We start from the raw sequence: 13,255 nt of genomic DNA on the forward strand, positions 1-13,255 counted from the left end.
TTTTTATCCTCTTTTATTTCTTTGAGCAGTGGTTTGTAGTTCTCCTTGAAGAGGTCCTTCGCATCCCTTGTAAGTTGGATTCCTAGGTATTTTATTCTCTTTGAAGCAATTGTGAATGGGAGTTCACTCATGATTTGGCTCTTTGTCTGTTAATTGGTGTGTAAGAATGCTTGTGATTTTTGCACACTGATTTTGTATCCTGAGACTTTGCTGAAGTTGCTTATCAGCTTAAGGAGATTTTGGGCTGAGACGATGCGGTTTTCTAGATATACAATCATGTCATCTGCAAACAGGGACAATTTGACTTCCTCTTTTCCTACTTGAATACCCTTTATTTCCTTCTCCTGCCTGATTGCCCTGGCCAGAACTTCCAACACTATCTTGAATAGGAGTGGTGAGAGAGGGCATCCCTCTCTTGTGCCAGGTTTCAAAGGGAATGCTTCCAGTTTTTGTCCATCCAGTATGATATTGGCTGTGGGTTTGTCATAGATAGCTCTTATTATTTTGAGATATGTCCCATCAATACCTAATTTATTGAGAGTTTTTAGCATGAAGCATTGTTGAATTTTGTCAAAGGCCTTTTCTGCATCTATTGAGATAATCATACGGTTTTTGTCATTGGTTCTGTTTATATGCTGGATTATATTTATTGATTTGCATATGTTGAACCAGCCTTGCATCCCAGGGATGAAGCCCACTTGATCATGGTGGATAAGCTTTTTGATGTGTTGCTGGATTCAGTTTGCCAGTATTTTATTCAGGATTTTTGTATTGTTGTTCATCAGGGATATTGGTCTAAAATTCTTTTTTTGTTGTTGTGTCTCTGCCAGGCTTTGGTATCAGGATAATGCTGGCCTCATAAAATGAGTTAGCGAGGATTCCCTCTTTTTCTATTGATTGGAATAGTTTCAGAAGAAATGGTACCAACTCCTCCTTGTACCTCTGGTAGAATTCGGCTGTGAATCCATCTGGTCCTGGACTTTTTCTGGTTGGTAAGCTATTATTTATTGCTACAATTTCAGAGCCCGTTATTGGTCTATTCAGAGATTCAACTTCTTCCTGGTTTAGTCTTGGGAGGGTGTATGTGTCGAGGAATTTATCTATTTCTTCTAGATTTTCTAGTTTATTTGCATAGAAGTGTTTATAGTATTCTCTGATGGTAGTTTGTATTTCTGTGGGATCAATGGTGATATCCCCTTTGTCATTTTTTATTGCATCTATTTGATTCTTCTCTTTCTTCTTCTTTGTTAGTCTTGCTAGTGGTCTATCAATTTTGTTGATCTTTTCAAAAAACCAGCTCCTGGATTCATTAATTTTTTGAAGGGTTTTCTGTGTCTTTATTTCCTTCAGTTCTGCTCTGATCTTAGTTATTTCTTGCCTTCTGCTAGCTTTTGAATGTGTTTGCTCTTGCTTCTCTAGTTCTTTTAATTGTGATGTTAGCGTGTCAATTTTAGATCTTTCCTGCTTTCTCTTGTGGGCATTTAGTGCTATAAATTTCCCTCTACACACTGCTTTGAATGTGTCCCAGAGATTCTGGTATGTTGTGTCTTTGTTCTCGTTGGTTTCAAAGAACATCTTTATTTCTGCCTTCATTTCGTTATGTACCCCATAGTCATTCAGGAGCAGGTTGTTCAGTTTCCATGTAGTTGAGCGGTTTTGAGTGAGTTTCTTAATCCTGAGTTCTAGTTTGATTCCACTGTGGTCTGAGAGACAGTTTGTTATAATTTCTGTTCTTTTACATTTGCTGAGGAGTGCTTTACTTCCAACTATGTGGTCAATTTTGGAATAGGTGTGGTGTGGTGCTGAGAAGAATGTATATTCTGTTGATTTGGGGTGGAGAGTTCTGTAGATGTCTGTTAGGTCTACTTGGTGCAGAGCTGAGTTCAATTCCTGGATATCCTTGTTAACTTTCTGTCTCGTTGATCTGTCTAATGTTGACAGTGGGGTGTTAAACTCTCCCATTATTATTGTGTGGGAGCCTAAGTCTCTTTGTAGGTCTCTGAGGACTTGCTTTATGAATCTGGGTGCTCCTGTATTGGGTGAATATATATTGAAGACAGTTAGCTCTTCTTGTTGAATTGATCCCTTTACCATTATGTAATGGCCTTCTTTGTCTCTTTTGATCTTTGTTGGTTTCACGTCTGTTTTATCAGAGACTAGGATTGCAACCCCTGCCTTTTTTTGTTTTTCATTTGCTTGGTAGATCTTCCTCCACCCCTTTATTTTGAGCCTATGTGTGTCTCTGCATGCGAGATGGGTTTCCTGAATACAGCACACTGATGGGTCTTGACTCTTTATCCAATTTGCCAGTCTGTGTCTTTTAATTGGAGCGTTTAGTCCATTTACATTTAAGGTTAATATTGTTACGTGTGAATTTGATCCTGTCATTATGATGTTACCTGCTTATTTTGCTCGTTAGTTGATGCAGTTTCTTGCTAGCCTCAATGGTCTTAACAATTTGGCATGTTTTTGCAGTGGCTGGTACTGGTTTTTCCTTTCCATGTTTAGTGCTTCCTTCAGGAGCTCTTTTAGGGCAGGCCTGGTGGTGACAAAGTCTCTCAGCATTTGTTTGTCTGTAAAGGATTTTATTTCTCCTGCACTTATGAAGCTTTGTTTGGCTGGATATGAAATTCTGGGTTGAAAATTCTTTTCTTTAAGAATGTTGAATATTGCCCCCACTCTCTTCTTGCTTGTAGAGTTTCTGCTGAGAGATCAGCTGTTAGTCTGATGGGCTTCCCTTTGTGGGTAACCCAACTTTTCTCTTTGGCTGCCCTCAACATTTTTTCCTTCATTTCAACTTTGGTGAATCTGACAATTATGTATCTTGGAGTGGTTCTTCTCAAGGAGTATCTTTGTGGTGTTCTCTGTATTTCCTGAATTTGAATGTTGGCCTGCCTTGCTAGCTTGGGGAAGTTCTCCTGGATAATATCCTGCAGAGTGTTTTCCAACTTGGTTCCATTCTCCCCGTCACTTTCAGGTACACCAATCAGAGGTAGATTTGGTCTTTTCACATAGTTCCATATTTCTTGGAGGCTTTGTTCATTTCTTTTTATTCTTTTTTCTCTTAACTTCTCTTCTCACTTCATTTCATTCATTTGATCTTCCATCACTGATACCCTTTCTTCCAGTTGATCGAATCGGCTACTGAGGCTTGTGCATTCGTCACGTAATTCTTGTGCCTTGGTTTTCAGCTCCTTCAGGTCCTTTAAGGACTTCTCTGCATTGGTTATTCTAGTTAGCCATTTGTCTAATTTTTTTGTAAGGTTTTTAACTTCTTTGCCATGGGTTTGAACTTCCTCCTTTAGCTTGGTGTAGTTTGATCATCTGAAGCCTTCTTCTCTCAACTTGTCAAAGTCTTTCTCCATCCAGCTTTGTTCCATTGCTAGTGAGGAGCTGCATTCCTTTGGAGGAGGACAGATGCTCTGATTTTTAGAGTTTCCAGTTTTTCTGCTCTGTTTTTTCCCCATCTTTGTGGTTTTATTTACCTTTGGTCTTTGATGATGGTGATGTACAGATGGGGTTTTGGTTTGGATGTCCTTTCTGTTTGTTAGTTTTCCTTCTAACAGTCAGGACCCTTAGCTGCAGGTCTGGTGGAGTTTGCTAGAGATCCACTCCAGACTCTGTTTGCCTGGGTATCAGCAGCGGAGGCTGCAGAGCAGCGAATATTCCTGAACAGCAAATGTTGCTGCCTGATTGTTCCTCTGGAAGTTTTGTCTCAGAGGAGTACCTGGCCCTGTGAAGCGTCAGTCTGCCCCTACTGGGGGGTGCCTCCTAGTTAGGCTGTGGGGGTCAGGGACCCACTTGAGGAGGCAGTCTCTCCGTTGTCCGATCTCCAGCTGCGTGCTGGGAGAACCACTACTCTCTTCAAAGCCATACAGGAACATTTAAGTGTGCAGAGGATTCTGCTGCCTTTTGTTTGTCTATGCCCTGCCCCCAGAGGTTGAGTCTACAGCAGCAAGAAGGCCTCCTTAAGCTGAGGTAGGCTCCACCCTGTTCGAGCTTCCCTGCAGCTTTGTTTACCTACTCAAGCCTCAGCAATGGCGGGCGCCCCTCCCCCAGCTTCAGACTGCTGTGCTAACAATAAGCGAGGCTCCGTGGGCGTAGGACCCTCTGAGCCAGGCATGGGGTATGATCTCCTGGTGTGCCGTTTGCTAAGACCATCGGAAAAGTGCAGTATTAGGGTGGGAGTGACCCAATTTTCCAGGTGCCATCGGTCACCCCTTTCTTTGACTAGGAAGGGGAATTCCCTGACCCCTTGCACTTCCTGGGTGAGGCGATGCCTCGCCCTCCTTCGGCTCACACTCGGTGGGCTGCACCCACTGTCCTGCACCCACTTTCCGACACTCCCCAGTGAGATGAACCTGGTACCTCAGTTTGAGATGCAGAAATCACCTGTCTTCTGCATCACTGATGCTGGGAGCTGTAGACTGCAGCTGTTCTTATTTGGCCATCTTGGCTCCACCCCCCCAGACAACATGTTTTTATCCTTCATTTTGTTAATGTTATGTACCACATTTACATATAAAAAGCCCTAAAGACTCCATCAAAAAACATTAGATTTATAAATGAATTCAGTAAAGTTGCAAGATACAAAATCAGTATGTAAAAATCAGTAGCATTTCTCTACACTGACAGCAAGTTATGTGGAAAAAAATCAAGGAAACAATCCCATTTACAATAGCTAGAAAAAATTAAACACTTAGGCATAAATATAAGCAAGGAGGTGTAAGGTCTCTACAATGAAACTATAAAACATTAATGTAAGGAATCGAAGAGGACACACATACACAAATAAAATATCTCGTGTTTATGAATTGGAAGAATTAATATTGTTAAAATGTCCATACTACCTGAAGTGATCTACATATTCAATTCAATCACTATGAAAATGCCAATGATAGTCTTCAGAGAAGTAGAAAAAAAATTCTAAAATTTGTGTGCAACTGCAAAACACCCAGAATAGTGAATAAATTCTTGAGCAAAAAGTACAAAGCTGGAGCCGTCCCACTACCTGGTGTCAAAATATACTACAAAACTATAGCAACCCAAACAGCATGGTACTGACACAAAAACAGACACACAGACTTAAGGAATAGAATAGAGAACCCAGAAATAAATCCTTGTATTTATAGTCAACTGATTTTCAACAAAGTTGCCAAGAGCACACTATTGGGAATGGGCAGTATCCTCAATAAATTGTGGGAAACTGTATATCCACAGGTAGAAGAATGAAATTTGACCCTTATTGCTCACCATATACAAAAATCAACTCAAAATGGATTAAAGACTTCAGTGCAAGACCTGAAATTATTAGAAGAATACATAGGGCAAAAATTTCATGACAATGAAATTTGGATATAAGTTTGAAATGACAATGAAATTTGGGCAATGAGTTTTGGATATGACCTCAAGAGCATAGGCAACAAGAGTAAAAATAGACAAATGGGATTACATCAAACTCAAAAGCTTCTGTGCAACAAAGGAAACAATCAACAGAATGAAGAGATACCTATCAAATTGGAGAAAATATTTGGAAACTATATATCTGATAATAGCCAACATATATAAGAAATTCAAACAACTAAATAGCAAGAAAATGAATAACCTGATTACAAAATGGACAGAAGATCTGAACGAACGTTTCTCAAAAGAAGATATACACAAATGACAAACAGGCATATCATAAAATGCTCAACAACACTAATCATTAGGTAAATTCAAATCACCTCACTCTTGTTAGAATGGCTATTAAGAAAATGACAGAAAGTGTTGGTGAGGATGTGGAAAAAAGGGAACTCTTACACACCTTTGGTGGGAATATAAGTTAGTACAGCCATCATGGAAAGCAGTAAGGAGGTTCCTCAAAATATTAAAAATAGAACTACAAAATGATCCAGCAATCCCCCACTGGGAATATATGCAAAGGAAATGATCTCAGTATGTCAAAGAGATAACTGCACTCCCATGTTTATTGCAGCACTATTTTTATAGCCAACATATGGAATTAACCCTAATGTCCATCAATGGATGAAAAGATAAAGAATGTTATATATATACATGATGGAATACTACTCCACTGTAAAAAGAATAAAATCCCGCCACTTAAAAAACATGGAAGAACCTGGAGGACATTATAGTAAGTGAAATAAGCTAGGCACAGAAAGACAAATACCACATGATCTCACTCATACATGGTCATTCATATATTGGGCAAACCCCACCTTCGATGTATAATGATGGTTTGGCTCATCACTCTGGTCTTACAACATTATTTGATTTCTACATGGAAGGAACCAACTGTGTAGGTGTTTCATACCCTGAGATTCAAAGGCATGTTCTATATTACAAGCTGAGATAATACTTCAGGGTTTATCTTAGAGGAATTGAAAAGAAATTGCTATTTTAACTGAAACTCATTTGAGATAATCTTTAAACTTCCTTCACAAATAGGAAAAAGCTTAGGAAAGTGATGGTTATACAGCTATAGTTCTATCCGGGAATCAGAAATTTTAATAAGCTTCTATAAATTTTTACTTCTTCAGACACTAGTATTGATTTTAATCTTTACAATCAACAATTACTCATTTGTTGTTATGGGAAAAATATGACACATCTTTCTCCACTTCTGAAATCTATTCAGGGAAAATAAAAATTTCATTTTCCCTGAGAGAAAGAATAATCAGAAATGACAACCTAAAAGGCAAAGCTAAATAAAAAATCGGAACTAACATGTTGTTTTGTTTTGTGGAGAAATGTACTTGGGTAGCTGCAATTAAAAATGTGTTTCTTGTCAAAAGGCATAGCCTTACAGATTTTGTTATTTACTTAAAAGACTATTTGTTCCCTCAATTGAGGAAACAATGGCTATATATGCTTTCAATGCTTCCTAAGGCTACTTGAGTAAGGAACTGAATGGCAGGATAGCATAATAAATCCATTAACACAGGTCAGAAAAACTCCAAGCCTAATATGTCCCAACATGTGATTAATTTGGGAGAAAGTCTGGAAATTAAGGTTCATACCAAAAAGGGCTCAAGAGTTCTGGCCTAGCTCTGTGTAGTCCTTGATTCAGAGGATTTACAGGCACATGTCATTATTGTCTTAAAGATCTAGGTCCTATTGGTCTTCTTCAGGATAAAAGTCAGAGGAAGCATATTCATTGGCATGGATCCTAACTCATGCTGGACTAGATCCAGAAAGTATATTTTTAAAAAATTCTGAAAAATCTGAATGTTTAAATTGAGTGTGAAAATAGATTACCTTTTCAATATAAATGAAACTCACAGTCAAAGAATTTTGAACAATAAAAGCCTGATTAGATGAATACTTTTTGCTAACAATTTTAATGTAAACATTCTTTATAAGGTCAAAGGTCTAGAAGGGCTTCAAGGATTAATTCCAATAATGCTTGCTACTAGGCTAGATTGGAAGCCATGTACATGATGACAACTTTGGCATGAAATCTGATCAGCCACCTGCCACAGAATGCTGCAGCCAGAAAGAGAGAGAGGAGGAATCCTGTGCAGGCAGTCCTTTAGAAAACAGGAGGCCAAAGCATATATAGAGACAGTTATAGCTACTAAGAAGTCAAAAGAAAAAATTTTCATTGATTAAATAGAAATGCAAAAGTAGAGAATGTAGTATTTAAGGTTAATGCATGAGATACACTGAGTTCCTTATAATGAGAGCCATGTGCTGTAGTACAGAGTGTGTGATCATGGAAGTATCTCACTTTTCTGGTTCTCAGTTTCTTCATCTGTAAAACAGGAAGATTAGATTTCCTAAACTCCATAGGGTGTTGTGAGGCTTAAACAAGATGTACCTGGAACAGAATAAGTGCTCAACTAGTCAACTAGTATGATGATGATGAATCAATGGAAAAGTAGGGGAATTGTAAAATTAGCATCTTTATTTGAAGGGGAAATTCTATATGATTTTATGAGATATTATTTCTAAAAACATTTAGCTCATTTTTCTTTAAACCAACTAAAAATAAGCCCTCCCTCCTTCCCCACCACCACCTGTGTTTTCTCCACTTAATCGTTTGGGGGAATATCAAGTTGTGTGTACATATATTTTTCCCCGGATTTTACTTTCCTAGGTTTTAAAGAAAGGATTAAAAGAATGATGTACAAATATACAAATATATTTTTCCCAGTACATGTTACTGGGTAATGATAAATATTTTCCATTAAAATAAATCACTGGATTTTTCCATGTCTTTTAAGAATTACTGGAAAGTGATGATAATTCAAATAATACATTAATGATATTAGGTAGGGAGTATCTAAGCTACTAATGTGCAACTGAAGAGATATACGGGTAGAAAATAAGTGAAATAGCCTACCCTCTACTGTGAAAAATTTAGCAAAGTTATTTTTTGAGAAATTTAAAGAAAAGCCATCTACCACAAATTAGCACTAGAAACACTTACCAAAGAGAAGGCCTGTGTGTTATAGATAGTAAGGAAATTCCAGCCCCTTTTGCAGCCTGAAATATCTTCCCTTCGACATCAATGCTGACAGCACTGGTACATTCATCCAGCAAGGCATATTTTGGTCTTTTAAAAAGTACACACACAAATTAATTATTTTGCTATATGAATTATAAGTTTTTCTTTGGACAATATGAGTTTCATTGCTAACAATTTTAAAGGAGCAAGAAAGAATATGACATTATTAAAGGTAATAAATGATAAAGCAAAAAAGTAGTTATCCCCCTCTTTGGACTATAATATCACATTTTTAATACATTTAAATAGATTTACTGATGCTTTCTAATAATACAATAAGCTTTATCGTCTTGTAGATGAATGAATCATAAATATGAGACATAGGAAAGATGAGGCAGGTCACTGAGTACACTTTCATTCTTGGTGAGAAGGGTCTGACTAACTACATGAAAAATACATTGCAGTAGCTAATTATCAAACAGGCCACAGCCCTGTTAGCAAAGCTTTAATGAGAAGATTATTTTATCAGCAATATGAATACCTAAGCATTACTAATGGAATTTCATCACTATAAGACTGAGAGAGTGAATGTGGCTCATCCTACAAATTTACAGCACACATTTAACCTCATAATATTGGAACCATACTCCAGAATCAAATTCTTAGGAGAAAAAGTAAACGTTTTTCTAAGTATATTGGACAATTTTTTAAGCTTATTTTTTACTTTGAGAATGCCTGTCTGTTGTCAGAGGCACCTTATCACTTGCCATTGTTTCCCTCTGCCTATCCTTTCTCCCTCTCATCTCACCCCCTGCTCGCTCTTTTCTTTGTCCTTTCCCTTTCTTCTTTCAAGTCCCTCTGGACTGTTGGTACTTAGCATGACTTAGCTTAGTTAATGGGAACAAAATCAACTCTTATACTGTCATTTACTATTCAATTTGGAGTTGAAAATCAGTACCAAGTATTTGCCAGGACAATTTCCTTTACAAAAAATATTCTGATTTTTCAAAATAAAATGACAAAAAAGTTTAAAAAAACGAAAATCAGTAATTTCTTATCAGAATAAATAATTATTTGCCCTGTAAGTTACTGTTCTAAAATGGATTTGCTTATTAATAGAATCCAGTTACCTACCACAGGTCAGGTAGTCAGGGCTAATAGATACAGGAGTCAAAGACTCTAAAACTGCTCTCTATGCAAAGAATAAAAGATCAGTGCATGTTCTCCATGAAAGCATCAACGGAAGTAGTGTCACTGCTTGACCTTTGGTTACTGTTCTAGTTTAAGTATTAAGCATTACTTCTTCGTCTCAGAGTTATTTTCTGTTTTGTGGATGAATGATATTTTTAAGTGAACAAGAGGAAGAAGTGAAGGAAGTATAAAAGTGAAAGGCTGAGTAAAATTTTCCTTTTGTGTAAAGCTCTTTCCAGTGATTAACATGTTTATTGCATTTTGGCTTATTTTTCAGAGTGCCTTGATCGAAACAGAGAAAATAGGCCATTTTAGAATTAGAAAAATGTATGCATCTTACACTGTGTTGTCATAGCAACCTCTAGTCTAGCAGATGTAAGATCACACGTTTCAGTTTCCTTGGCAGGGCTGGGGTGTGTGTGTGTGTGTGTGTGTGTGTTTGTGTGTGTACTTGAATATATCAAGCAATAGCTAGAATCTGATACTGATATAAGTAAAAAAAGCATTAGGTAATATTGTTTCTCAGATTTCCTTTCCTTTTTGCTTTGTGTATCATCAGTAGAATGGGCTTTGTGAAGGATGTAATCTATCCTCCTTAAGACAGGACTTTTTCAATCGTTCTTGAGATATTAAAGCATTTAAAATCCTCGCAAAAAGAGAATACTATTGTGATGCTTAATACTTCCTGCTAAAGTTCTTGATTTTTGCCAGCTCAAGTCTTTCACATCACAATTCAAACTTTAAATCCTTTGAGAATGAGGGAAGGCAGTTTCCTATTGTTAAACTTTCTCTTCACTAGATTGAATACCTAAAATTCCTTTTATCTTTTGTCAAAAGATTGTGCTTTTCAACTACTTGCTCTTCTTCACTGATCTTTATATGGCTCACTAAATTTTCTTTCCACTGATGTACTTGTGACTTATCTTCACTCATTATCACATTGTATCCAAAATATTTTAGATACACAAACACCAAGTATTTATTTCAGGTTACAGATATGTGAAATCTCTTTGGGTTAACAACATTCATTAATGCCACTCACTATTTATTACGAGGTTTATTTTATTAACACACTGATACGGTGAGAAATTTATGGCTAAATTTTACATTCCACCATATTATATTTCTATGCTGGTGATCATATTACTGGGTACTTATGGCCTAGACCCAAACAGATTCAAGGTGATAGTGGGTAACAGCTGGTCATAAATGCCAAGCTGTAAAGTTTCTTTTTGCTGTTGCTGTTGTTGTTTTTGAGACGGAGTCTCACTCTATTGCCAGGTTGGAGTGCAGTGGCACCATCTCGGCTCACTGCAATCTCCGCCTCCTGGGTTCAAGTGATTCCCCTGCCTCAGCCTCCCGAGTAGCTGGGACTATAGGTGCCCGCCACCAGGCCTGGCTAATTTTTTTTAATTTTTGTAGCGACGGGGTTTCACCATATTGGCCAGGATGGTCTGGATCTCCTGTCCTCATGATCCGCCCGCCTCGCCCTCCCGAAATGCTGGGATTATAGGCGTGATCCACCGTGCCCGGGCTCAAGCTGTAAAGTTTACTCTTGAATTTCACTACATCTTCTGAGAAAGGGGTATCCCAAAATACACGTCACTAAAAATCCCAAATTAGCAAAATTTAGTTTATATTTTTACCTAGCCATATTCTTAAATGTACATTATTATAAATAACATGTTATGAACACAACCAGTAATTTTTCTCACTAAAAATCCCAGCTAAACACAAAAATAATATTTAGTGTGTGATTTAATTTACCTGAAGTTATACAACAAGCAAAACCAATTTATGGTGACAGAAATCAGAACAGAAATGTCTAGAGGGGACTGGATTGGAAGGGAGGATGAGTAAACTTCCTAGGGTAACAGAAATGTTTTTTTATCTTGATTGGGGTATTGGTTACATAATGTAGAAACATTTATAAAAGTCATCCAATTGTATACCTAAAATCTGTGTATTTGGTATATAAATTTTAGTACAATAACAATAAGCCCTGGTTAACTATTATATAGTAATACAGAAAAGCACATAATTACATATGAAATAAAAAGGATATAAATTATAAAATGCTTTATGAAAATAGCTACATCAAAATAATAAAAATAACAACCAATTTTTGCATATTACCAAGACTGGGAAAAAAATATCCCAAAATTTTAACAGTGTTTAAATGTTACAGTAATTTAAAATTTGAATAATTTAAAATGTCCAAAATTTTAACAGTGCTAATAAGATAACAGCTAATGAGATCATCGCAAATGAGATAACAGATTTTTCTTCTTTTTACTTATGTACATTTTCTACTTTTATAAAATGTACATAATTATATTTTAATAAAATTCTTTAAATCATTTTTTATGCTATGTTCTCATTCAAAAGGCTGAACCTAAATCTCATCAAGCTTTTTGCTCTAATTTCCAGTTTACAGAAAAAAACGGGAGATTGGGGAACAAGATAAGGGACCCCTACCTAGATTTACCTGATAAGGTAGCAATGAGGTAAATCTAGAATAGGCAACATTCTACAGGACAATTAACCCAGTTCCTTCAGCAAGTCAAAGGTATAAAAGGTAGGTGGGGCATGGGAGGAGGAGAGATTCTTTAGATTAAAAAGGAATTAAGAGATGTAACAATAAAATGCAATGTGTGAAACTTGTTTAGATCCAGATTTGAACAAATCAAGTGTAAAAAGATATTTTTGAGACAATTAGGGAAACTTTGAATATGAACCATATATTAAATAACTTTAAATAATTATTACCAATTTAATTAGGTATCATTGTGACATGTTATCATGTAAGAATATATCCTAATATTTCAGAGACTGTTCTCAAAGTATTTAGGGAAAAATATCATAATACCTGTGATTTGCTTTAAAATACTTTAGAAATTTAAAAAAATGGGTAGATAAATCAAGTGTAACAAAACATTAGACTTGTTAAATCAGTGTAATGAGAATATGGGGTTCTTACAACAATTTCTCTTTTTTGATGAAGTTTGACTTTTTTTCCATAATTAAAGGCTTTTAAAAAAATGAATAGCCAACTGAGTGCTTAGTGTGGGCCAACTAATTGTTAGGTGTTCAATAATACATACTTGACATAATTTTTAAAGTTCTCTATAAAATGTTACTACTTTCACTGCAACTCACACAAAAGTGCTGCATCTGCCATCATTTATGGCCCATTCATGAATTCATGTACATAACTATTTAGTCCTTTTTGCCCAAGACTTAATTATTAAAAGTGAGGGCTGGGCGCAGTGGCTCACGCCTGTAATCCCAGCACTTTGGGAGGCCGAGGCAGGAGGATCACGAAGTCAGGAGATCAAGACCATCCTGGCTAACATGGTGAAACCCCCTCTCTACTAAAAATACAAAAAATTAGCTGGGTGTGGTGGCAAGCGCCTGTAGTCCCAGCTACTTAGGAGGCTGAGGCAGAAGAATGGCGTCAACCCAGGAGGTGAAGCTTGCAGTGAGCCAAGATGGCGCCACTGCACTCCAGCCTGGGCAATAGAGCAAGACTCCGTCTCAAGAAAAAAAAAAAAAAAGTGAGTAACACAGTTTCTGGCTGCACAACTCAGGTTCTCATTGCCAGACATCTAA

General features: G+C 36.9%; 1 protein-coding gene across 9 annotated transcripts in view; it reads right to left on the reverse strand.

Annotated features, from left to right (window-relative positions):
* The window catches only part of ABCD2 (ATP binding cassette subfamily D member 2), a 151,242-nt gene that overhangs the window by 88,050 nt on the left and 49,937 nt on the right, over positions 1-13,255 (reverse strand). For 5 of the 9 annotated variants that reach the window (XR_010116412.1, XM_063620147.1, XM_055247393.2 and 2 more), the window contains one exon: positions 8,435-8,560. The exons of 3 other annotated variants lie outside the window; for them this stretch is intronic. Coding sequence is in view for 5 of the 6 variants with exons in the window: in XM_063620147.1 (XP_063476217.1) it covers positions 8,435-8,560 (126 nt within the window). In the remaining variant the exon portion in view is untranslated. Of the gene's footprint in view, positions 1-7,732; positions 7,823-8,434; positions 8,561-13,255 lie in introns of all 9 variants that reach the window. One more of the 9 variants, XM_055247390.2, reaches the window with a different exon arrangement.

This window comes from Symphalangus syndactylus, chromosome 17 (assembly GCF_028878055.3).
Source record: "Symphalangus syndactylus isolate Jambi chromosome 17, NHGRI_mSymSyn1-v2.1_pri, whole genome shotgun sequence".
NCBI classification, from domain to species: Eukaryota; Metazoa; Chordata; class Mammalia; order Primates; family Hylobatidae; genus Symphalangus; species Symphalangus syndactylus.